This window comes from Lepidochelys kempii, chromosome 5, assembly GCF_965140285.1.
Source record: "Lepidochelys kempii isolate rLepKem1 chromosome 5, rLepKem1.hap1, whole genome shotgun sequence".
Taxonomy (NCBI): Eukaryota; Metazoa; Chordata; order Testudines; family Cheloniidae; genus Lepidochelys; species Lepidochelys kempii.
This window is the reverse complement of record NC_136384.1, coordinates 104,719,249-104,747,105: the sequence shown is the minus strand read 5'-3', so window position 1 is coordinate 104,747,105 and position 27,857 is coordinate 104,719,249. Positions and strand designations below refer to the sequence as shown.

The 27,857-nt window shown below is 39.4% G+C and overlaps 1 protein-coding gene across 29 annotated transcripts in view; it reads right to left on the bottom strand.

The window, feature by feature from the left end:
• The window catches only part of KDM4C (lysine demethylase 4C), a 437,490-nt gene that overhangs the window by 295,120 nt on the left and 114,513 nt on the right, over positions 1–27,857 (bottom strand). For 28 of the 29 annotated variants that reach the window (XR_012159108.2, XM_073345318.2, XM_073345317.2 and 25 more), the window contains one exon: positions 26,182–26,319. Coding sequence is in view for 28 of the 29 variants with exons in the window: in XM_073345318.2 (XP_073201419.1) it covers positions 26,182–26,319 (138 nt within the window). In the remaining variant the exon portion in view is untranslated. Of the gene's footprint in view, positions 1–146; positions 3,837–26,181; positions 26,320–27,857 lie in introns of those variants that run through there. The other variant, XM_073345337.1, reaches the window with a different exon arrangement.

The window sequence follows — 27,857 nt, the reverse complement described above, 5'->3', positions numbered from 1 at the left end:
CCTGACCCCTGGGGTGCACCACCCAGGGCAAGTGGAGGGTCTAGGCTCCCCGCAGCATCCCTGGCTCCCTGGGCAGCTTTTACTACTGCCCGGCTCCAGCTAGTGGCCTGGCCAGGGGCAGGGCCTCAGAGGGGAGGAGCTGGGGGCAGGGCCTTGTGGCAAGGGAGAGCTAAGGGACTGGAACTTGAAATGTACATTTCGGCCTGTCCCACCCAATTAGGGACAGGTGGGTCACCCTAATGCAGGCGAGTCTCCTTGAACAAGTCATCTACAGAAAAGACAAACATGCTCGGAAAGCATTTTTTAAAAAATTGTTTCAACTAGTACAGTTTTGCTCCCAGTTTAGATGTGACATGATTTGTTTGCAAATTTTTTTTAAAACCCATTTGAATCCACATTATTTCTAAAACTGGCTGTAAATGGTTTCCTACCAAAAACCTTTTTTTTTTTGGCTTGCAGGTTTTCCTAAGTTTTGTTTAATCACAGCATCTGTGAAGACTTTTGCCCAAATGTTTTATAGTTTGTCACTCCCAAAACACAAGCCTGTTGTCCTGCATATCTTCTGAATGCCTCCAGTATCAGTTGTTGACTCAAGCCCAATTCTTCATTTGGGCAGGTGTCCAATAAAGTTCATGGAATATTTTAAATTGCATCACATCTTAGAGCAGTATCTCATTATCTTGTAATTCCAGACCCAATTTTTAAATCCATTCTGAACCCAAAGAGTTTAAAATTGCAGTGATTTAAAAAAAAAAAATTCTCCTTCCACTTCCCCATCTCAGCTGCAGATTCATGCCCATGAAAAAAATTTTAGCCCCACTTCACAACAGTATGTCAGAAAAGGTCAAATTTCTCTGTTGTTTTCTATGCTATTGTTTTCTTTCACATGGTTTGAGAAAGCAACCCGAGCATTTGTCAATGACATCAGGTATCTGTCACCGCTGAATCCAGGTGAAATAATCATCTGAACTCAACCTGAATGAGCAAGGCATGATAGAAACAAGCAGAATGGGTAAGCAGATCAAATAAACCTTCACTTTTCATTAACAGATGTTTGCTGGCCAGGTTCAAATCTTTGCTGAGCAGCTCACTGTATCTCTAGTCTGTATCCAGGGGAGAAGGGGGTCTTTTCAGGGTTTGTATGTGGTCCATATTGAAACACAAGACCTGAAATCCCCCGGGGCTGCTCCTTCCTCATCATTTATATGAGCAGGACTAAACAAGCAGTCTATAAATGCCTAACAGTAGCTACCATCAGTGCAACATGTTTAACTGAAAGATGGTGGGAAAATATCAGTCCAAACCACTATTTTAAAATAGTTGTGAGGCTGAGATGAGATAGCTCCCTTTGAGCAACCTGCGTTTCAGACTAAACAATAAACCTGAATTCTATGAAGGTATCTGAACAGAAACTCTTCTTAGAGCCCCAGGCTTAAATGATGTCGAATGATGAACGGCGAAAATCAAGTGAGGCTGCTATAGTATGAGGTCTCCACATATCCACAGAAAGAGGACTGACTCTTCTACGTATGGGAACTACTCCAGTTTGTATCTTTCTCCTCCACTTTATTTTATTGCCCTACCCCTTGCCCTACCTCTTCTATCTACCTTGCTTTTATTATTCTCTAGCCTCCTTTCACGATTTTCCTTGCAATTTTCTCTTCTTGAGCAGTTCATCTGATTTCAACAAAATGACATATCTCATTCTCTAAGTCAACTGGAGCAGAATGTACAGAATGTATGCCAGGCATACATACCAGTTCCTTTTTCTTTTCTTAACATTCTAAGTACGAATGTATTATAACCTATCCGATGAGGATTGTCAGTACCGGAGACCTCATCATGTGCAGAGGAACAACCTTAGACAGACAGAGACCAAATTTGAGGATTTGGTATCTCTAATGCATTAGAAACTTAAAATACCTTATTTCACACTGGAAAAGCAAGGATATATTCTATTCAGGCACTGAACTGTACTTGAGCATGACTTCTATTTCAGAATTACTGGATGCTCGAGTGACTTATTTTTTCAGAACTCAGAAAAGGCATCGACTTTAATTCTCCTAAGGAACGGATCTTTAAAAATTGCTTGCAAGTCTTATATAATCATACACCTCTTTCTTCAGTATTAATACTGTAACTGAGTGAGAAGAAGGTTATACATATCCTCAGCGAGGGACCAGGCATTCCAAGTGATTGATTTCAAAATCATTCCTCAACCATTTGAAAGTAGTTAATGCTTTAGACATAAAGACGAATGTTAGAAATGGACCCTAGGAACAAAGGCCCGAAGGTACGGGAAAATTTGTCAGACTTATTTCAGGATTCTTCTTGTTATATTATATTCCAGAAAATAATTTCAATATATTTCTATTTCGCCTCCTTTAAAAATACTAGTATGTTTTACAGTGGTTTATACTTAAAAGGAGGCACATCAGGAATTCCTGATTACAATGATGTGTATTCACAACTGTCAATTCCACAGAACTTTAGTCACACATTCCACTCTATTTTATCAGAATTACTCAAACTGTACAACACAGACTGCTCTTTATATATTCTTCCACATAATTCTAGGTTCAAAATTAAGAAGTTCTGTTCATTACTGATATTTTTTAAGTTTAAACGAGGGTAGACGTAGAGAATAAATTTTACACTAAGGTCTCCGATGCTTGAGGAATACTTTTAGGTTAAAAATATTTTCTTTGGATTTGAGAGATTTTTAGGAAATGGAGTTTAGCTCAATGAATGGCCCATGTACCTAATTTTTGTATATACTGTATAAAAGTATGTCCTTTTTACTGAAATCAGCTACCCTGAATGTCTGAAACTCTTTGCTAGCCAGTATGAGCTACACTACTAATCGAAGACAGTTGTCTGGAACCCATTTTCAGTAGGAAAGCCGATATGCAAATAGGTGCTCTTTGCCCTCCTATCCCCTGTTCAGACTCCTTGGTGGGCTCTGAGAGACTTCACGGAGAGAGATAGTTACTCTCAGCGCAAAGTATCTGCATTTGATTTGGCCTTCTGTAACTAACACACACACACACACACACACACAATCCCCAATTCATGGATATTTAAAGTTTCTGGTCAACATTACCTCTTCACTCTCATATATTCTTCGGTGCTCTCTCAATGGGAGAGGGGCACTACAAACAAGCGGTCCTACAAGAGTGATACTCAGACCTCAGTGGTTCAGGAACCAAATTAGCAATCAACATTACCCAAAAGAGTAGCATGAATTCATCATTTTATTTATTATTTTATATATATTATTCTCACCGCAAGATGACTGATCAAGTATTATTTTATCAGCTAAAATTGGTTAATAACATAGTGAAAGCATTCCGATTGGTTCATAACACAGACCGGTTAATAATTAAAACACACAGTGTTTTAATATCATGTGCTGCAAAGAGCTGCACAAAACACATTCAAGAGCCACTTGCAGCTCCCAAGCCTCAGCCTAAGTATCACTCTCCTAGAAGATCAGCTATCTTGAACCGTATCAGCTTGGTGAATCACTGCTCTCTCTCTCTCTCTCTCACTCACTCTCTGAGGTCAGTCTCAGCATTTCTGGCTTTATGCAGGGCAAAACAGAAAGGGAACAGTACCTATTATCATAATTCCCTAATGTGGAAGTGCCAGCTTTTGGCATAAATTAGTACAGGTTTAACTATTCTATATGGACCAAAAAAATTACCTGGTTGCTTCCTTAGCAGCACATTCAGCAAGGCTTTGTATTATTGAGGACTATTCTTAGCCAATCACAGGTCAGTCAAGCTGCGCCTCATGCTCTGGCATCCCTGTTGATCGGTTGCCTATCAGATGTTCTGCATGAGGAATTGCACAGTACAAACTGTTGATAAGTAATGCAAACTAAGGAGTTACTGGCTATCCAGTTCCAGTCTCACTATCAGATTAAACAAAGCAGGAAATACATTTCATGATTTTTAGGTGAGAAAGGACCACAATGATCATCTAGTCTGACCTCCTGCATAAACAAATCCAAAAAGTTTCACCCAGTAAGTCCTGTATCAAGCCTGTAACTTCTAGCTGAAGTACGTCTTTTGGAAAGACGTCCAATCTTGATTATTTAAATCAAGAGATTTAAAGAGAATCCAAATGTTGATCCTCAGATTCCAAAACAAGAATATTTATAACATCCATAAGTAGAAGTGAGACCGACTTTATGAAGACATTATCAACAAGATAATCTTCTGGGGCGGGCCGGAGTGATCATTAAATTGTTCCTAACATAAAATGATCATCTGAATATTGTCTCTTAGCATTTAATAGGTTGGCTCTTTTGCACCATACGAAATGCTCTTGTTTTGGACCTCGAATTATGCAAACTATCGATCCTCACAAAGAAAAAACGGAGATCTTTTAATTTGGTCAAGACTGAAGTTTCAACATTTCTGCAGCAAAACTGGTGAAATTCCTAAGGGAATAAACCATAAACTTTCACAAATGCACTCCAAGCAACACATACTTTTTTTTTTTTTGGCAAAGAAAAGTAAATGTTTCCAAAGCACCAACAGTTTTTCCTTTTCTACTATCTTTTATTTTCAAGAAATACTGGAAATTTTGAAGCAAAATATTCTGCTTTTTACAGCAATACAAACAAATGATTTTCCATATTATTTTCTACTTTGACTTTTCCTGTCATTTCATGGCAATTTCTGTACTGATGTACTGAAGAACTAAAAAAGACTTTGATGTAAACACTATTTTCTCCACTAACACAGAGCGAAAGCAAAGTTCAACTGTCCATCATTAATACATCAGGGTGAAAAATGTGATCATTAGCACTACTCAGTTTTACACAGTAGATACATTTGTACACTGCCTTTCTTTTGAGTCCTCTTTAACTTTACTCAGTCTACTGCTAATTGAAAATTGTTTTGTAATTTCAGCCAAGTGCTTTCCCTAAGAAAAAGGACTGAATTCTCCTATTTTTATAAATCACTTTCTTCACATTAAAATTCTGTTTGCCATCTGAGTTATTTTTTAGTGATACTGAAACTTTTAACACTGCCCTTGACATACTATTTCTGATCGTTTCTGTTGCTTACATATTGGTAATGAAAATAATTTTAATGGAAAAGACATCTCCCCTTAGAGAGAGAAAAAAAAGGAAAAGGAAACGAAACAGAGATATCTGATATCAGGAGACCATAGAAAAAGATAGCATTAAATTTCCAGTCGAGAAAAGCACTTAAGCATGTGTGTAACTTTAAGCACCTAAGTATTCCAATCAAAATCAATGATTCAAAAACAACAAAGGATATAATTTTTGAGGAGAAAAACCCATCAAGTTTTAAGAACCCACATTCATTCATGTGGGTTAGGACTTTTCTTGTTAGCCTTTATCTGAGTGAAGTAAATGGGCTTACTCACGTGCTTAAAGTTATACATCCTTAAGTGCTTTGCTCAATCATAACTGCGTGACCAGAATTCTGAACTGTTAGAGGTAAAGGAATAAAACACATTCTAACTCATGTACACAAATGTGCCACCTTTCAAATAGCATGTTAATTTTTTTGTTTTTTCAGATTTATATCAGATTTATATTTATATCTGTTCCCCGCTGCTCAGCTGGTTCGCTGAGCGGGGGCGAACCAGCTGAGCAGCGGGGAACAGCACAGCAGCACACAGCAGGAGTTTGCCTGGAGTGAGCCCAGTGAGGCTTACATCTTGCCAACTTCTCTGAGGAAGCTCATAGTAGGAAGGTGATATGGAATGGGGAGGGTTCAGCTATTGTGACCTGCACTGGATGTGCCATGTTTGTCTTTCTTCCACAGGACAGAAGCGACTTTGTCTGTACAAAGTGCAAGCTGGTCTCCATATTGGAAGAGAAGATTGAAGGTCTGGAGCAACAGATAACGACCCTGCGTTGCATAGGAGAATCTGAGGATTTTCTGGACAAAAGTCAGGATATGCTTCTACGGGCACAAAGCTCTAAAGATTTAGAGCAGGTTGCACAGCGGAGCCAAGTGGCCAGTGAAGAAGTTTGGCAACATGTGACCTCCAGAAGAAGAAGGGGGAATGTCCGGGTTCCAGCAACGCGGACACAGGTAACTAACCGCTTTCATGTTCTCTCCACAGGAACCATTGCGGAGAGTGGACCAGATGATACGTCTGGGGGGAGAAAGCAGAAGGAGACTCCGCTGGTTGGAAGGCATGAGATGCACTGTCCTGAGGTTGGGGGTTCCACGACCACCACTCGCAAGAGAAGGAGGTAGGTGGTGGTGGTCGGGGACTCTCTCCTCCGGGGGACTGAGTCATCTACCTGCCGCCCTGACCGGGAAAACCAAGAAGTCTGCTGCTTGCCAGGGGCTAAGATTCGCAATGTGACGGAGAGACTGCCGAGACTCATCAAGCCCTCAGATTGCTACCCCTTCCTCCTTCTCCACGTGGGCACCAATGATACTGCCAAGAATGACCTTGAGCGGATCACTGCGGACTACGTGACTCTGGGAAGAAGGATAAAGGAGTTTGAGGCGCAAGTGGTGTTCTCGTCCATCCTCCCTGTGGAAGGAAAAGGCCGGGGTAGGGACCGTCGAATCGTGGAAGTCAACGAATGGCTACACACGTGGTGTCGGAGAGAAGGCTTTGGATTCTTTGACCATGGGATGGTGTTCCATGAAGGAGGAGTGCTGGACAGAGACAGGATCCACCTTACTAAGAGAGGGAAGAGCATCTTTGGAAGCAGACTGGCTAACCTAGTGAGGAGGACTTTAAACTAGGTTCACCGGGGAAAGGAGATCAAAGCCCTGAAGTAAGTGGGAAAGCGGGATATCGGGAGGAAGCACAGGCAGGAACGTCTGTGAGGGGAGGGCTCCTGCCTCATACTGAGAATGAGGGGCGATCAGCAGGTTATCTCAAGTGCTTATATACAAAAGCACAAAGCCTTGGAAACAAGCAGGGAGAACTGGAGGTCCTGGTGATGTCAAGGAATTATGATGTGATTGGAATAACAGAGACTTGGTGGGATAACTCACATGACTGGAGTACTGTCATGGATGGTTATAAGCTGTTCAGGAAGGACAGGCAGGGCAGAAAAGGTGGGGGAGCAGCACTGTATGTAAGGGAGCAGTATGACTCCTGAGAGCTCTGGTACGAAACTGCAGAAAAACCTGAGTGTCTCTGGATTAAGTTTAGAAGTGTGAGCAACAAGAGTGATGTAGTGGTGGGAGTCTGCTATAGACCACCGGACCAGGGGGATGAGGTGGATGAGGATTTCTTCCGGCAACTCGCAGAAGCTACTAGATCGCACGCCCTGGTTCTCATGGGTGACTTTAATTTTCCTGACATCTGCTGGGAGAGCAATACAGCGGGGTATAGACAATCCAGGAAGTTTTTGGAAAATGTAGGGGACAATTTCCTGGTGCAAGTGCTAGAGGAGCCAACTGGGGGGGAGCTTTTCTTGACCTGCTGCTCACAAACTGGGAAGAATTAGTGGGGGAAGCAAAAGTGGATGGGAATCTGGGAAGCAGTGACCATGAGTTGGTTGAGTTCAGGATCCTGACACAGGGAAGAAAGGTAAGCAGCAGGATACGGACCCTGGACTTCAGGAAAGCAGACTTCGACTCCCTCAGGGAACGGATGGGTAGGATCCCCTGGGGGACTAACATGAAGGGGAAAGGAGTCCAGGAGAGCTGGCTGTATTTCAAGGAATCCCTGTTGAGGTTACAGGGACAAACCATCCCGATGTGTTGAAAGAATAGTAAATATGGCAGGCGACCAGCTTGGCTTAACGGTGAAATCCTAGCAGATCTTAAACATAAAAAAGAAGCTTACAAGAAGTGGAAGGTTGGACATATGACCAGGGAAGAATATAAAAATATTGCTCGGGCATGTAGGAATGAAATCAGGAGGGTCAAATCTCACCTGGAGCTGCAGCTAGCAACAGATGTCAAGAGTAACAAGAAGGGTTTCTTCAGGTATGTTGGCAACAAGAAGAAAGCCAAGGAAAGTGTGGGACCCTTACTGAATGAGGGAGGCAACCTAGTGACAGAGGATGTGGAAAAAGCTAATGTACTCAATGCTTTTTTTGCCTCTGTCTTCACGAAAAAGGTCAGCTCCCAGACTGCTGCGCTGGGCATCACAACATGGGGAATAGATGGCCAGCCCTCTGTGGAGAAAGAGGTGGTTAGGGACTATTTAGAAAAGCTGGACATGCACAAGTCCATGGGGCGTTGCATCCGAGAGTGCTAAAGGAATTGGCGGCTGTGATTGCAGAGCCATTGGCCATTATCTTTGAAAACTTGTGGTGAATGGGGGAAGTCCCAGATGACCGGAAAAAGGCTAATGTAGTGCCAATCTTTAAAAAAGGGAAGAAGGAGGATCCTGGGAACTACAGGCCAGTCAGCCTCCCCTCAGTCCCCGGAAACATCACGGAGCATGTCCTCAAGGAATCAATCCTGAAGTACTTACATGAGAGGAAAGTGATCAGGAACAGTCAGCATGGATTCACCAAGGGAAGGTCATGCCTGACTAATCTAATCGCCTTCTATGATGAGATTACTGGTTCTGTGGATGAAGGGAAAGCAGTGGATGTGTTGTTTCTTGACTTTAGCAAAGCTTTTGAAACGGTCTCCCACAGTATTCTTGTCAGCAAGTTAAAGAAGTATGGGCTGGATGAATGCACTATAAGGTGGGTAGAAAGTTGGCTAGATTGTCGGGCTCAACGGGTAGTGATCAATGGCTCCATGTCTAGTTGGCAGCCGGTGTCAAGTGGAGTGCCCCAGGGGTCGGTCCTGGGGCCGGTTTTGTTCAAGATCTTCATAAATGATCGGGAGGATGGTGTGGATTGCACTCTCAGCAAATTTGCGGATACTAAACTAGGAGGAGTGGTAGATATACTGGAGGGCAGGGATAGGATACAGAGGGACCTAGACAAATTGGAGGATTGGGCCAAAAGAAATCTGATGAGGTTCAATAAGGATAAGTGCAGGGTCCTGCACTTAGGACGGAAGAACCCAATGCACAGCTACAGACTAGGGACCGAATGGCTAGGCAGCAGTTCTGCGGAAAAGGACCTAGGGGTGACAGTGGACGAGAAGCTGGATATGAGTCAGCGGTGTGCCCTTGTTGCCAAGAAGGCCAGTGGCATTTTGGGATGTATAAGTAGGGGCATAGCGAGCAGATCGAGGGACGTGATCGTTCCCCTCTATTCGACATTGGTGAGGCCTGGAGTACTGTGTCCAGTTTTGGGCCCCACACTACAAGAAGGATGTGGATAAATTGGAGAGAGTCCAGCCAAGGGCAACAAAGATGATTAGGGGTCTGGAACACATGAGTTATGAGGAGATGTGAGGGAACTGGGATTGTTTAGTCTGCAGAAGAGAAGAATGAGGGGGGATTTGATAGTTGCTTTCAACTACCTGAGAGGTGGTTCCAGAGAGGATGGTTCTAGACTATTCTCAGTGGTAGAAGAGGACAGGACAAGGAGTAATGCTCTCAAGTTGCAGTGGGGGAGGTTTAGGTTGGATATTAGGAAAAAAATTTTCACTAGGCGGGTGGTGAAACACTGGAATGCGTTACCTAGGGAGGTGGTAGAATCTCCTTCCTTAGAAGTTTTTAAGGTCAGGCTTGACAAAGCCCTGGCTGGGATGATTTAATTGGGGATTGGTCCTGCTCTGAGCAGGGGGTTGGACTAGATGACCTCCTGAGGTTCCTTCCAACCCTGATATTCTATGATTCTATATCATTCCAAATCGACTATGCTATAAAACAAGCCAAGCTTAAAGTTTGATGCGTGTAGTTATGAATATAAGGGAATTTTTTCCATGTTTAAAAAAAATTAAAAGGACTTTATGATTCGTGTTCAAACCCCTTTGCCCTTCAACCCCAAACAATTTGCTTCTCTGTTATTTCAAGCATGGAAAAATTTGCTATAATTTGAAGAATTATGAACTATAAAGTAGAAAGAAGAGATAAAATGGAAAATGGAAATTAATCTTGCACCTGAACCTTCTTTCAGATACATCAGTTTTACGTTGGTACAACTCCAGTGACTCCAAAGGATTTAGTTAGTTCAGATTCACAGTAGTATAAATGAGAAGCAATTCAATCTTCTGGACTAAAGTATTCATTGTACATTAACATTATCAGATAAAAAAACCAGAACCCCATTTCTCCCAATAGACCAGAAGGCTTGTGTTTATTTTAAGGGTGTGAGGGGATATGTAATGCAATGAGGACTAAAGATTATTCAAAAATCCTGATCATACAAAAGTGAGAAGAGATTTTTGAATAAATTAGTGAATTTTTTTATAGGCAGAGCGGGAGCACACCTTACAGTTAAGGTTGCCTGACACTTTCCACTATAAGATCCTGATTTCAGTTCCTTATAACTTTGCCAAACTTTAGCTCTTCCAGCTGAAACTTCTCATGGCAGGTGTCTGCCTGATGCTGAAGTTTTGGAGGTTGTTTTGGTTGTTTTTTGTGGGGAGTGAAAGTTTCAGCTAAAAGAACTCACCTGTTTTGTAGAACAAGAGCAGGTGAAAATACTTTGTTTTGCTCATGTTAAAAAAAATTTTTACAGCCATTTGGTTGAGAAGCTCTAAAGCCTCCATGCTCTAGAGCAATGGCTTGGTATTTGGCAGAGACTCACCTTGGGTGCATTTTGCTTTGCCAATTTATTAGTCTCAAAAAAATCTGTTTGTTCATGCTCAGTCGAGATTTGTTAGAGTTTGACAGCTAACTTCTCCACAGATGCTGTCCGAACCGGGCATGCTCCAGCCCAGGGCTGTAGGGGTGAGCAGAACGTTCCTTACAATTACTCTTCCAGGCAGGAAGGGGTGCTGTGGCATCAGTCCCGTGAATTGAGAGCACGGAGACTCTCTCATCTGCGCTTTCAGTGCTCTCCCGGCTGGTCCACAGACAGCAAGAAAGAGAAGGAAGCAGCAGTCTAGGTAGTGTGCAGAGAGATGGGAAATTCGGGGGAACATGGACTTGAGTGAGTTACAGGAGTCGCAGGTTGGGAGGAACAGAAGAGGAGGGCACCTGTAGCCAAAGCTGAAGATGGTGGAAAGAAGCAAAATGGGAGGGGGCAAAACCTGGGCTGTGGGAGGTTGGACAAGAGCAGAGAGGGATGGGGGCAGTGATTGGATGGTTGCAGAGGATTTCAGTAGAGAAGGAGGGTGAATGGGAGGAGAGAGTGATAGAGATAGGACGTAGGGTTGGAGAGGATAGGCACAAAGAGCAATTGAGATCTTCAGGAGGCACAGAGGCATAACAGTCCCCATGGACATGGAGTCCTCTAACACGGGGTCTCTAACATTCCTCTGCTGTCAGAAAATTCCTGGTGAGCCCATGGCAAAACATGTGTCTCATTTTCCTCTAGTGTGTCTGGTGAACAAAAATAAGAAAAGCAGCCTACTCCTACTACCAATTACTGGGTTAGCTCAAGTGACAGATGTCTGTACTATGAATCTAAAGATCTGAACTCTGCTGATGACTGAAGTTGAGGGTTCGGTCAACATGGTTCCACATGATGGGAATTTCTAGTTTTTCGGGGGGTGGGGGTCAGGGTTTTTTGGTTTGTTTTGGGGATTGTTTTTTTAATATAGTTAGGAAATCAGAACCAAAAAAAGTTAGAAGAACATTAAGATTGCAAAGTCCATTTTTGCCCTTTAGAACAATTGACCACATAATGGAAGTGATTAACATGGAGTAACTCTAACAAGGATGGAAATTTCTCCAACCCTTAAGATAGGAGAATGTAGTAAATAGGTATTAAAACAACTTTCACTCCAAAGCAAAAGGATGTAGATATACACTCTAATTGCACTGTCATACCTTTTTTGCTGAGTTCAAATAAATTTATCAAAGAAGAATTTTTGGAGCTCTAATTCTATTTCTTTGAAAAAATAGTAGGCTATGAAGAATATCTCTTTACAGCTGTGACATTAATGTATGGAGAAAAGACCAGTCATTCAAAATAGTTTCTCTCAACAAAGTCAAGGATAACTACAATTTACATGCTGTAGGAGTGGAAATAGAGAAAAATTACATTGATTTTTCCCAACATTTCATACAAATGGTATTCTGAAAAGACAAGTTTATTGCAAACTATTGACTTATTGTAAGAAAAAATAATACTCTATTCTTTGCTTAGTACTGCCATAAAACAATAGCTCCTGAAAGTCTGTTAGTTTTGCACAAAATCTGTCATCTCAGTGCATTTGTTACATCGATAAATGAAACTTCTACAGTATTTTACACTTAGAACCAGCTAAAAAAAAACAAAAAAACCCCAGATTCTATCAGTTCTGCTCATTCATAGTTCCGTGAATGTACTCCAAAATGTAAAATCCACTTTGAAGAGTATACTATCTCATTATTTCTTATTCAGATTTACACAAAAAAAAATTCTGTATTTTATATAGGCATATGTTAATGTTTCCCTTCATAAGCCTCTTTAAGGAATTAAACCACAAATGGCAGTGACAAGCAAGACAGATCATCCCAAATGAGTGCAGATAAAACATTTATATCACACCATTCCGTCATGTATTCTGTATATGCCACATTTGTTAGAGAAAATCTATTTTGGAAATCTATGGTGTTTTAAAAAAAATTACGGAGACTATTTCTTTAAATCCCTCGATTTATAAAGACAAGTGCCTTAGTTATCATGAGCTAAACTATACAGGAACCAGAGGGAGCCATAAAATCCCATATAAATGACCGAAAATAGCTTTTTTGTACCTAAAACTAATAATTTTGAAGTCCAATATACCAAGCCATTCCAGAGCTAGAAGTGAGTGAAGTGTCCCCCATTGGGAAATTGGCCATCTCCACTTTTCAGTGGTATAACACTCCTGTTTCTAGCCCTGCAGGGTGACAAGGTAACAGACTTTAAAGTCATGATATTTGTATATAGAGAAAATAATGTCCAGTCTTACCCATCATGGGCCTTGGACAGGTACACATTTTGGAAGGAAATCCAAGTTTGTGGTGAGGATGAAAAAGGGAAGGTGGATTAGAAAGCAGACAGCAGTGGAGGTGGTCAAAGGTGCATGATAAATTAATCACTCACCAGTGTATCATAGCAATATCACTTTCACTTGTCATATACATGTGCATTCCCATGTTCATGCATAAAATCAGGTTAAATTATGTACAATTAGATGAGCAATCCAGCAATGCTAGCTCTTTTCACTTTCCCACCTTTCTTTACTTTTATATATAGGGTATTTATTTGAATATATGGTGTAAAAACATTTGACTGTTCCCTATGTATAGAGTCACATTTTTATTTCTAGGATCAGTTCTTACAATAAAAACAGGTGCATTTATTTCAGTATGTAGATATCCACAACTATGGATGAGTCCACATGGTGTTTCCTTAAACTAGGCAGGCATAATACTTTTCACTCACTCATACTTACTTTCTCAATTTTTTTCAAACCTAAGCTACCCCATATTTTTATTCAAATTGTGGGAAAGTGGAGAGGAGGTTATATTACATAATTGTTTCGTATGGACCAGCACTGTTCTGATGTAGAAATGACAAAGAAATGTTTAATGTGTTACCTGTGAACGAACCCCATGAAAGGAATCTTCCCACCATTTCACATTTTCCATAAGGAAGTCAGCTATCCCAAAGTACTGCTTAGCTGTCACATGGAGAGAGAAAGGGGACTGGAGACCTTACTACAATATCTCCATCCATGCTCAACTTGCTTTAGATAGCAGAAAAAGTGAAGGTACTTTTCAATGCTAATCCTGAATTAAGAAGATACAGCAACAGCACTTCCTGCGTAACTGTTAGGCAACCAATGTAAGCCATTAATTTCAATGTTTTCTGCTTGAAATTCTGCACTTAGCTGTCCTATGACACACAGCTGATGCACACATATGATGTCTTAGCTGCAGGCACTTATGAGCAAGCACAATATCAAGTTAGCATAAGGTGACATGTTAGTTTCACTAAAACACGGTTGCCCCCATAGTAGGGTTAAATACTATGTATATTTTTTTGCTCTATGCCAGCAATGCAACCTTAGTGCCAGCTAACCATATATTTGTGGAAACATTATTCATTCTAAGGCAAAATACCTAAATACTGTCATAGTTGAATGCATGGGGGCTCCCTAGACCATGTCAGTGGTTCCTGAATCTTCATCATGTTCCACAGAAACCAAGTCACCGAGTCATACAGAGCCTAGCTCTGATTTTTGGAAAAGTGAACATGTTAAATTGCATAAATCCTAAATTATCCCTGACACCACTGTTATGAGTATTAGATGTACCAAGATCCAGCACCAAACCAAAAAAACCACCAAAACAAAAACTAAACAAGAAAGAAAAGTTACCTAGCTCAGATGTCTGTAACTATTCAAACTATAAAAAGTAGATGACAGATTAATCATTCATGAACCTGCTTCAGTAGAGAATATTGACCGTCAAATATTAGAACTGCATCAGTTTGGGTGATCTGTATGTAAAGTACTTTTTTTTTTTAAACTACGCTGAACCATTGCATCTTTTGCCTTAATGTCACAGGATAAAAACTAATAATAATGTTAGGGCTGAAAAAATGCCTATTGTGCGGTAGTGACTATGTTCTTTCTTTCCTCTCTTACAAATGTATGGATATATTTATCCACACATATACGTCTCTCAATTTATATAACATAATCATATAATATTTTGGATAGCGTATGCTAGATATGACTGTCCTCAAGACAATGATTTTTTTTACTCAATGAAAGCAGTACAGTAAATAACTTTTCTTCCCTTTGAGACACTCCTAAGTGCTTGAGGCTGCTGCAACACAAAAACAAAAATATCTTCACAAATGTCTCCAAACAGTCAAGCTGAAAATCTAAGCCAAAGTTTCATTTAACAGCCTGTCAGTTTTTTGATGTGAAGCTAATGAATGCAGTGGCAAACAAATCCATCAAACCTAACATCAAAACAACTGCACTTCATCCCACCAAAGGGAAAAAATGAAATACAACCTGCAGGTCAGCCCTTTGATCCAACCTATCCACAGAAAACAGGTCTCTAAACAGCTACTGCTGCAGAATATGCATGAGTAATGATGAACTTAATTTCAGGAAATGAAGGAATAGTATTTAAGGAGCCTGTGACTCCAGTAGAAAAGGTTTGCAGAGTTTTTCTTTGATGTGCTACAGTCAGTTAAAAAAAACATACAAAAGACCCCTACACTGACCCTTTCAACACATACTCAAAAGACACTAAATATAAAGATGAACTACAGCGACCTTAACATTTTTCCTCATGTTACTTTAAAACAAAGAAAAGTGATATGAAGTTTACACAAAACTATGTCAGAGTTAGGCTGTGTCTACTCTCCGGGGACTAGTCTGGTATACCTCTGTTGACGCAGCTAGGTCGGCATAACCCCGTAGTGCAGATGCAGCCTACATCAACGAAAGGGGTTTTTCCATGATTGTAGGAACACCACCTTCTGGAACAAAGTTAGATACATCGATGGAAGCATTCTCCCATTGACACACCAGCACCCACATGGGGGTTGGGCCAGCATAGCTATGTCAGTCAGGGTGTGGATTTTTAAACCCCTGACCAATGTAGCTATCTATATCTATGTCTACACCGTGAGCAAGGGGCAAGATTCCCAGCTCATGTACATGTACTCATGCTAGTTTTCACTTCCTTAGCACAAGTATAAATATGAACTTAATCACGGTAGCATGGGCAGTTTAGCTGTGCCAATTACATACCCGTTGATTTCAGGCAGGTTTGTGCATGCTGACATTGTCCATGCTACCATGGCCATACTGCTTTGTATACTCATGTTAGCTTGATGAGAACTAGCGCAAGTATGTATATGCAACCTGGGAATCACACCCCTAGCTCATAGTGTAGCTGAAGCCTATGTCGACCGAACTTTTAAGTGTAAAGCACACTTTCTTCAACAGTATGTTTTAAAGGAACAGTGTATTTTTGGGTAGGGGATTGATGTAAGGTGAAATTAGGGTCTGTCCACCATGACGATGTCCCTTTATCTTCTTTTCATATCATTAGTAAAGTTCTTCCAATTCTTGTTTAAAGAGGGTTTAATGATGGAAAAGCGTGGAATTGACAGCCCTGGAAAATGGCATTATCTTTTCTCCCACTGAAGAGGTACAGCACAGCAGTAATAGTGCAAGTTCTCTCATGATACCCCACTGATGTGCCCTCACAGGATTTTGTAACACTCACTAAAAGAACCACAGACATTTATTGCAAGAACCAACTCCAGAACACAAAGGCAGGACTGACCTTCCAGTTATCCCCTAGGTAAGATCAACAACAATGACAGGGAAGAGAACTTACCACTAAGATAAGGATATGACACCATCTACTGGTGGAAGTATTGTCTATGACCGTGGTTCTCAACCTATTTACCATTGTGGGCCACATATGAAGCTCTCTATGGGTTATGTGGGCCACATCCACAGAATATATGTGGCCATGAGGATGTCACATGGGCTGCAGCTGCATACTGAGAACCACAGGTTGAGAACCACTGGTCTACGCTAAACATTACCATTCCTATGCTCCTGTAATGTCTCTTCAGAACTGAAAAAAATGCTTTCAGGTTTGTTTCAGGTTGAAGAATGGGTGAGTTTTGGGGCTGGATCTTATTTTACCCAAATGACACCAGTTACATTTCCATGCTGATGAGCTGTGATGCAATTATATTATGGCATTTTTCAGAGTAGCAACCGTGTTAGTCTGTATTCGCAAAAAGAAAAGGAGTACTTGTGGCACCTTAGAGACTAACAAATTTATTTGAGCATAAGCTTTCAAATGCATTCGAGGAAGTGAGCTGCAGCTCACAAAAGCTTATGCTCAAATAAATTTGTTAGTCTCTAAGGTGCCACAAGTACTCCTTTTCTATCATGGCATTTATTATAAGATCAAATGAGAATTGTAGAACAACTGTAAAAGAGAAAGTTCACATTAACAGAGAGACAGAGTTGTGCTTTTAAAAAGCATAGTACACCTATAACTACCATGGGATAACACATGACAAAAGCTAGATATCTAGCTACAGCTGTTCTTCCTAGAAGGTGACAAGAAGTATTTCTGCCAATATGAAGGCATTAAAAATGGGAGTAAATTTTAAAGGACAACTTTCACGCTGGGGACAACCTTGAAAATAAAATCACACAGGATAGTCATCTGTTACATATTTTTACACTTTTCCTTCCCCCTTTGCTGATTAAAAAAGATTTAATTCAGCTAAGGTGTTTCTCTTTTACAGCCTACTCCAGCACCTCACTACAAAGTCAGAATGTTGAATTTGTGCCAGCACAATCATTTTCATAGCAAAACACTGAGATCATAAATAAAGAAACTAGGTTCTCGCTTCTTGATTGAGGAGGTGGTGGTAGCATTCGGAAGTGACAGGAACAATTTTTTTTTCAAAATACCTACTTCAATAGCAAAAGCAATGAAGAAAGGTACTGGCAAAGTATGCTGTTTTCTTTCTTTAAAGTCATAAGTGTTTGACAGCACATTTATACACAGGCTATAATAACTATTATATAAATACTGTATGTTGATTTATTACCAAGTATTTTCTTCCCTCAAAACACTTATTTTCCACGTTTGGTTCAGAAATGCTCAAATCCACCATTTTGGAATTAATTCATTTGCACTTTGGCTGTGTTCAAATATAATTTTTAAACAGTAAACTAAGCTTCAAAGGTGGCTGCAGTCCCTTGCTCTCAGGAGGAGGAAATTTCCAAGATGAGATCTATGAGAATCTCCAGCTGGGAATTTAAAATAGGTATTTTGTTTTCTTAAAAACAATTTATGTTCCAGATATGCTCTTTAAAAAAAAACCCACCATCACTAAAAGCCAAAAAGAGACCAGATGTAAGACGATGAATCTCCACTGAAGCCAATGACCCTATATTTCTCTTTTTCAATAGCTCTGATCCATTTAATCACAGGCATGCACCGGCCCCAGTTTCAAATTATCGTTATATGGGATTTCACACTTAAGCACTCAGTCCTGCAAACACACTAATCACATGAGTAGTCCCATTGGCTTCATTGTTTGCAGGACTGGGCCCTAAGGAAGGACCATGACAAATCCTTGCATTTTACACATATTTATTATTATTATTTTTGTACTATAGTGACAACTGAAGGTCCCACACAAATTGGGTTCCCACTGTGCTATAAAATAGGAAGAGATCATCCTGCCGCAAGGACTATATAATTTAAATAGACTAGATAGAGGAGGGGTAAGGGAAAGGGATGCACAAAGCAGCATGATATGGGTAATGGTTGGCAAATGTCATGTTTTCTCCATCTTTGGGGGGGAGGGGTTGGTGGTGGAGATATTGATTTGGGAAGTTGAGGGTATGCAATGACAGAGGAAAGGGTTGAGAAGAGATGAAGAGGTGCATGGAGGCCATGGAGAATGAAGCTGCAGTGGAAGGACAGTGGAGGAGGAGATTGGAGTAAACAGCGGAGAAGAAAAAATGTCCAAACTGAAGGAAGGAAAGTCTGATGAAATCACCTGTATTCAAAAGCAATACGACAAAGGTTTTTACTCTCCACCTCTCTCTGCTCTTGCCAGGGAGAAGGCCAGAGTCCTTTTATCCTGGGACTGGCTCTGTCCTGCAACCTTCCTTCTATCTTAGCCCATGTGGTTGAGTTAAGGAGGAGCTACACAGAACCTTTTCTCCTTAAGAGTGTCCTCCCTGCAGGGTCTAGAGGCAAGCTTAGCTCACCTGCCAACTCCCCTGGCTCTGCAAACAGGAAAAAGAAAGGGAAAGAGTTTCTTTGTTCCTGGGCTCGTTTTTCAATTAACTACACTAATAAACAGCAGTGACAAGAAATGCAATGTAGAGAAAATACATCAGTAGATAAAAGTACACAATCTTGTTTTGAACTTTTTTTCAGTCTCCTTCTAAACTCTAGCACCTCAGTATGACAGGTAGCGTTTACTGGTCCTCTCCATGAGTATTTTCATTTGGAGAGAAGGTGGAAATCATGACTGATTCTCCAGATTTTAGCATATCACCTAATCACCTTTCCATTACAATTAAATGGAAGATGCATTTTTCTGGGTAAATTTTACATAATTTCCTAAAGTACATTCACACAAAGAAAGTGAAAGGACTCCACCTAAATTTTTTTTTATGAGGGCAACGATGGAATTCACTCTAAAAGTCAATTAACTCTGATAAAAATGTCCATTTTTCAGTACATTAGTTAATGGGGAAGTAATACGGAAAAAATGATGGGATCAATACAAGCCAAGACAGCTTCTTATAAATATATTTCAGTAACATACTATCAGTGCCAGATCATCATACAAACTCCCAAACCAGCCTTACTGCAAGACAAGTCAAACTACAGTATGTAATTCCAGAAGGTGTCACTCAATTTGCCATCTGAGCTCTTTCTGTTTAATTCCAAGTTATCCTTTCATACCCAAGGTCACATGAGTAACATGACAGCTCAAAAACTAATACATAGAAAGGGTTATAAAAATGCTAACATGTCCAGAGGTGAGTGCAACTAACACTGACAGGCGCACAAGAGAATCATGAATGAATTATATAGATAAGGTTCTTAAATACCACAGTGATGAGCATGGAATAAATACTTAAATAGGTAAAAGGTGTTTTAAGTAATTGTTTTCCACAACAGTCCTGAAAATAGCTGCTTATAATTAATAACTGTTTTGGGGAAAAGCAATCCCTCACTTGCAGGAGTCAGAAAAAAATTCAAATATCTTTAAACTGTGATAAACAAGGAAAACCAAAATATGTGTTGGTGAAGACTGCAAAAGGTTTGAATGTTAGTTGACTGCATATGTATTACCTAGAATTGTTTCCCCCACACAGCTACATATCATTAAATCTTGGCTAAAGAGACACACACAAATTCATTCTTGGATTAAAGTGAATATCTTTTATCCAGTCACTCCAGAAGGGATTTTATTTTGTAGAATACAAAAAAATTAATCAAAATGGTGTGTAAACATTTATATTCAGAAACTTTAACACTTGAACACTGCCCCTACTTCAGCACACAAGTTGCCTACTCAGCACAAATTAAAGTAGATCCCAGCAAAACATACAAACTAATTGACACTGGTTCATCTGTTTTACCAACATTAACAAAATGCATTGGAGTAAGATAGCTTAAAATGTTGTTTGCAGAACAGCAAGGAGTTCCAGCCTACTCAGATAAACGTAAGCTCCATTAGGTAAATAATAAGACATTAGTCAGAAGAAATGTCCCATCTGCCTTCTTTCATACCCTTTAAATTTTGGTATAAATAAATTAAATTCCAGAAACTGAAGCTATAGGATGACTATTAGTAATACTTAAAATGTATGGTACACCTCTCATCTTCACAGCACATTACAAACATAACTAACTAACCTACGTGACCTACCATGAGAAAAATTCAGTAAGTTTTATCTAATCTTAGGGTTTTCTCTAGCTCCTGTCACTATAGTATCTGAACACTTAAACCCATTTCACAGACAGCCTGCTCCCCTCCCACTCCTCCAAGCACCATCAGGATGGATGCCAGGCCCACTTCCATCTCTGGCATCTCTCTCTCCTTCCAGAGGATCAGTGGGGAGAGGTTAATGTGGTTTCTGTCCTCTCTCTTCTAGGGCAGGGGGAGGTTTGGAATGCTCCACCCTTTTCTCTATCCCTATCTATTTTCCTTTATCCCCTTTAACCATCTCCTCTGTCCCCTCTCCAAATCTGTGCACTCTACCATGTATCAACTGTGCCCCTCAAACCACTTGTCTCTCTTACCTGTGCCAGACCCCATGCCTGTCTCCACAGATATTACCACTCTGTTCACTGCACTGAGACTACAGTAGAAAGAAGTACCGGAGATAGCAGACAAAGGGTGCAGCTTCTCCACCTGGCCTCCTGCCTTCTCACATGCAGCCCTCATGCAGCACTACAGCCTTTGGGAAAGAGGTGCAGCTATCATATTCCCCAGGACTTTAGTAAAGACAGCCCCAGCTAAAACAGGGTTGTTGGAGGTAGGTGTACATATGGGGAAACTGAGACAGTGAGTTCAGGGATTTCCCCAAGGCCACAGAATGAATCCGTTTCAGAGCAAGAACTGGAATTCAGGAGTTTGTCTTCTCTAGTTCTGTGTTCAAAACATGCCTCCCTCTTTAAAGGCATGACCCATTTAAAACTGCAATTTATGTAGGCAATTTATTTCATTGGGCCCTCAACCTCATGGCATTTTCTTTAGGACAATAGTACTGTTCTTTAACTTTAGTATTTACTGTAGCATCAATAGAAAAAACTGTATGCTATTACATATCTAACTATTCTTCAGACAAAGAAGAGAGGAAGGCTGTAGCTCATTTGCTGGTTTTTCTGTTTCATTTTTGGTTTTTTGGAGGGGAAGTGGCATAGACAATAATATAGCTGTAAGTAACTCAGAACTGCCTTCTTTGGAAAATAATCAGTCTTCAGTACACAAAAACCTTGCAGGCGAACAGTACCTTCTACTGACCTAGATTACTGCGTTTCACTGACACCAGAAAGGCATTTCCAATATAATACATATTAAAGCGAAAAATGTAACAGTAGTCTGAAAATTGTATTTAGATCTAAAACTTTTTTCCCCAATTAAAAATCATATACGTATCATGTACAGACAGAGAAGAAGCAACAGATTAAACTTCAACATCAGTAAGCCATGCCAGCCTGGAGAACCATAAATTGCAACATAGAACTGTGTGGCTTGTTTTATTAAATGCTATAATAATATTATAATAGTGGTTATAACCTACTAACATGACAATAGACTTCTGAAGCAGAGAGGATTTCTTATTCTTTTAAAATGAATTGACATTTTTGGAAAATTTGTCTGGTGTTCCAGAACAAGTAACTATAGATTTTCCCATGTTTTCCATTTCCTGCCTAACAGAAGACCAAGAAACAGTATTTTTCAGTTTGCAAAAGCTCTGGTATTTCATGCATGCTTTAAAACTGTTATACAAATATAATGCAAGAACAGTTAACAACATGCACGGTTTTCTCTATTTTTATTTATATAAGAACATAAGAATGGCCACACAGGATATTCTGACAGTGGACAGTGCCAGATGCTACAGAGGGAATGAAGCAAAGACAACAACAAATCAAGAGATCCATCCTCTGTCATCTAGTTCCAGCTTCTGGCAGTCGGAGGTTTAGAGACACCTGGAGCAGGGGGTTGCTTCCCTGAGCACCTTGGCTAATAGCCATTGATGGACCTATCCACTATGAACTTATCTAATTCTTTTTTAAAACCATTTATATTTTTGGTCTTCACAACACATGGCAATGAGTTCCACAGGTTGACTGTACATTATGCAAATAAGTACTTTCTTATGTTTGTTTTAAACCTGCCACCTATTAATTTCATTGAATGATCTCGGTTCTTGTGTTATCTGAAGGGGTAAATAACACTTCCCTGTTCACTTTCTCCACACCAGTCATGATTTTATAGATTTCTATCATACCCACCCCACCCCCCACGTACACTCATCTCTTTTCTAAGAAGAATAGTCCCAGTCTTTTTAATCTATCCATGCCCGGAAGCTGTTCCATACCCCTAAAATAATTTTTGTTGCCCTTCTCTGTACCTTTTCCAATTCTAATATGTCTTTTTTGAGATGGGGCAACCAGAACTGCACACAGCATTCAAGGTGTGGGCAAACCAGAGATTTATATAGTGGTATTATATTCTCTCTCTTATTAACTATCCCTTTCCTGATGGTTCCTAACGTTCGGTTAGCTTTTTTTTGACTGGAGCTGCACATTGAGCAGAACTTTTCTGAGAACTATCCATGATGACTCCAAGATTCCTTTCTTGAGTGATAACAGCTAATTTAGACCCCATCCATTTTTTATATATAGTTGGAATTATTTTTCCCAAAGTGTATTACTTTGCACTTATCAACACTGAATTTCATCTGCCATTTTGTTGTCCAGTTTTGTGAGATCCCTTTGTAACTCTTTGCAGTCAGCTTTGTACTTAACTATCATCTGTAAATTTTACCTCACTGTATACCTCTTTTTCAAGATCATTTATGATTACATCCAACAGCACAGGTTTCAGTACAGATCCTTAGGAGACCCCACTATTTACCTCTTTACATTGTAAAAACTTACAGTATATTCCTACCCTTTGCTTCTTATCTTTTAATCAGTTACCAATCTATGAGAGGTCCTTCCCTCTTCCCTTTTTATTATTGGGTTTTCTGTTTTTGTAGCCTCTCTAATATCCCTGAGCATTTCACAATCACCGTCATGCTGCTATAGTTTTATTGTTCAAGCATGTAATTTCTATTCATAGAGACTTTATGGCACATTTTGATTCATTTAAGATTTTTACTCTATGCTTTCTTTCACATACAGTGCCACTCCCCCACCTGCACACCCTACTCTGTCATTCCTATATATTTTGTACCCTGATATTACTGTGTCCCACTGATTATCATCATTCCACCAAATTTCTATGATACCTATTATATCAATATCCTCATTTAATAGCAGGAGCTCAACTTCTCCCATCTTAGTATTAGTCTCCTAGCATTTGTATATGAACACTTAGAAAATTTTTCAATATTTAGTTGTCTCCCTTCATTGAATGGGACTCTTTTTCATTTGGCTGTTTCTCTTCAGTTACAACCTGTATTTCATTAACTTCTATCTTCTCCTCTTTACTAGGACAGAGAGTATCCCCTTTAACAAACGGTGTGCTCCTCTACACCTGTTTCCCACATGCCTTTGTTTCAAATATGAGAACTTTAAATATCAGATATAACAGGTAAAGTTGTAACTTGGTATTTCCCTAATGTATCTTGTTTTACAATTAATATTGGAACATTAAAGCAGTAACATACATTTCCTTAACATTCCATCAACTTGTATTTGTATCTTATTTGTATGGCATGAACAAATACCAACAAATGTCATTATTATAAATAATTATCTAATTATTTTGTTTCCATTAGCTTTGAATAATTATGTAACTGCTGTTGAAAGGTGTGCAATACCCTGAGATATGTTTTATTTGGCTAATACTGCTTCCAAGTCTTTTTCCAGATTAATTAAAAAATGAAGCAAAATGTTCAACGAGCCAGGCTTTAATTCTGACATTTTTTATTATCTATAGTAAAACGAAGAGTGCAATTCATGACTGTGGCCTCTAGTCACAGGAACTGGGATTCACACTCAGCTACAATCCTTAAGATTTCTCTATAGCAGATATTCTTATTATTCTTGATTCAAATAGTATTTGGAAGATTTCAGACACTTTGAATTGATTACAAACACCCTGAAGCCATTTTACCTTCTTATACAATACATGAACATGGTATTACACCTTCAGTACATAGCATGGAAGTCACTGTATTTCAATGACTGCTTTTTCCATGGACAAAGAATACTCAAAATGGACTGAATGAACCAAGACCTCCTAACCAAAAATTAGAACCAAATTCCGGACTAAGAGAGAGAAACTCCACTAACTTTTCAACGACTCAGCTTACCCCACATTTGAATTTGACCTCCCCAGAGTTATGTTAAACTCAAGTCTTCTACATGGTGGTTCATTTTACTATCTTTTGAACCACTGAGCTACTAAATATATAGATTCTTAAAAATCAGTATTAAAAATCAGGGCCTTATTAATTACCACCATGAATGTAAGTTTTGCATTAAAAGTGAAGACCTAGCTGAACATTTTAAATTCTTATTGATGTTTTTATTACTTTCATTACAGTAAATGTCTATGTATAGGCTACGTGAAACAATGGAACATTTTCAGGCCTTTTACCTCTTGAAACTCACTCATCAATCTCATTCACAATTATAGTCAATAGTGCCTAAAATCAAGAAGTTCTGCTAACAGAAAATATTCTCAAGGTCTTCTTCCAATTCCAAGTATTTAACCCTGTACTCTTCCTGGATTACATTGTTGCAACCCCGCCTCCTCCCATGTTTGCTTTTGAAGTGAATTCACTTATCATCTCATTAGCTAATGTAACATATACACAATTTGTAGATGCTGCTGTTGTCAGTACAGAATATCTCAGTCTGGAAAGTGGCTCCACATTACATAGTTATCAAAGCATCCTAAACAATGCTCTTATAATCTATACTTTTTAATAGTGGAGAGATCATATAAAATACTGTACAACATTAATGACCTTTTGCTGAACAAAATACACACATTTGATTCAGTATATTACACAAATGCTGTATGTGAACAGAATGTAAAATATATGCAACATATGCAAAATTTCAGACTAAAGTAGTAGAAACAAGGTGGGAGAGGCAATATCTTTTATTGGACCAATTTCTGTTGATTAGAGAGAGGCTTTTGAGCTACACTGCATAGCTCAAAAGTTTGTCTCTCTCACAAACAGAACTTGGTCCAATAAAAGATATTACCTCTCCCACCTTGTCTCTATAATATCCTTGATGTAGCTACAACACTATAGCTGCACAGACTAACAGTGACACGAAACTGCTTTTTTGTAAAATATATTAGTGATTCTAAATTATGAAACATTCCCACTCTGGGAGCATATTTAATTTATCACAAAATATTGCCAACATTTAAAAAAAACATTACAGATTAAAGTTTAATTTGCTCATTTAGTTCAGCCCTCTTATTGATCTTTGTCCTCTTTTGAACAGGCACATTACCCCTCAAGTCTGTGGCATGTTTTCCAAGATACATATAAAATTCTAAAAGGGAGCAGAATCGCTGTATGTGACTTGAATAAGGGGATTTCCAAGCTGCCTCTATGACTAAAATGCATAGGGTTTTAGAAGAACAGAAATAAATTCTGTCTCCCCCTTCCAAACATAATTCTCGATTTATATGGCCTCATATAAACCTACATAAAAATATCTCCTGAAAAATAAAGATTTTTAACATACAATATACACATTAAGTCATATCTAAAATCTACTACAACAAATAATACATGTACTACAAGTGTTATAACATGCTAGTAAATGCACAATATGGAATAGTACTGCACTGACAGGATGATGTACAAGATGACTTAATTGTTCTTCTCCCTCTTCATCTTCTCTTTTGCCTAAGCTTATCATTAAGGAATAACCAAAGGAGACATTTAATTCAGGCATTATTTTTGTAGTATTACTTACCAATTTAGCTACTTTTCCATAATCAATCCATCTGATTGTGGCAAAGTTTGTTGATTCTGCGCAGTTGAAACCATGGTTAAATCCCGCATGGTATCCATATGGGAAGGTTATCATAAATTCCCCTGCCTCCTGTGTGATCTACATAACAAGAAAAAACCACAAATAACCTATTTAAAAAGACCTTCTCTTATTAAAGAAATGAAAATTATATTTGCTGATGTCAAAATAGATATTTGCACATAGCATCCGATTTGGATTAAATATAGGAGACCTGAGGAGACATTACTGACTACATTTTGAAATAACAAACTTCTGGCCCATCAGTATCCCCACATTAGAGTAGGCCAAAAATTCAGAAAGTGTTCACAAGGGAGCAAATCATGTTCCCTCTTCTACAAAATCAGACGACCCCTATTAACAATACATGGGGGGGGGGGCAATGAGTAGAGAGCATAAGATTTGAAGTGGGCAGACAAGGCAGGATGGCAGCCAGTGGGCCGAATATCTGCTGCTACCTTCCCCAATAGAGGGGACATACTGTAATGGTTGGGAAGGCTACTTCATCCACAGGCCTTAAGTAGGTTTCAGAGTAACAGCCGTGTTAGTCTGTATTTGCAAAAAGAAAAGGAGTACTTGTGGCACCTTAGAGACTAACCAATTTATTTGAGCATAAGCTTTTGTGAGCTCACAGCTCACTTCACCTTAAGTAGCTTCTCTGGAATGGTGCCACAGATGCTCCATGTAATTGAGCTAGGTTAGAGGGGGATTTCTTTTCCCTGCCCTTTCCCATCCCCACACAACTTTTCAGTGCCTGACCCATTTAATGCTAATTAGGTTTCATAGGTGTCACTGACAACCTATTCTGAAGACAGTGGGACTATACATGTATAAATGAGGAGCTAATTTAGTTTTCACACCTTCTATTACTGAATAATACAAGAATAGGTGCCATTTCTTCAAAGCCTGTTTCAAGGAAGCAGAACCACACTTTTTGTGTAACATCACTACTACAACTTTACAATAACTAATAATGCTGAAGACTCTTTGTATTCTAAATGATGTAATGACTGTCCTAAACTTTGTGACATTAAAATCTCCTTCTTAACACTCCATTAACACTTATTTTACTGAGGGGTTTTTGAATAGTATTAAGGATATTGAAAGGATGTTGCTACAGCACACTACTACAACTCTACTCAGAGGGTGTGGGGAATGGCTTAGCATGGAAAGCCTCAGGTCTGGGAAACGGTATTCAAATAGCACTGGGCAGTGAAGCTTTAACACCACTTGATGCAGTAAACAAGGATTTATCCAAAGGATCACTTTTCCTTACAAAATACAATGAAGAGTGATTCAGTTGAAAGAGACTGCAGCCCAGTGATTCAGTAGATTAAGTTATAGCTAGGGAAAAAAACAATGACACCACAAAAGATACAACTATATTTTGTATAGTATAGTCATTTTCATATGAACAGTTAAAGTTGAATGCCAGATAGTGAACAGCAAGCAATATAAATTTACAGAAAACAGTGGAATAAAGTTAGTGATACTGGGCAGGATTCTCTCTTGCTAGTGGAGTAATGTGCACCTCTATGTGCTGTTTGGGTCTGCTACACTCATGGGGAGATTCATCAACAGAGGACGGGCGGCAGAACCACTGCTTGCAATCCCCAAGA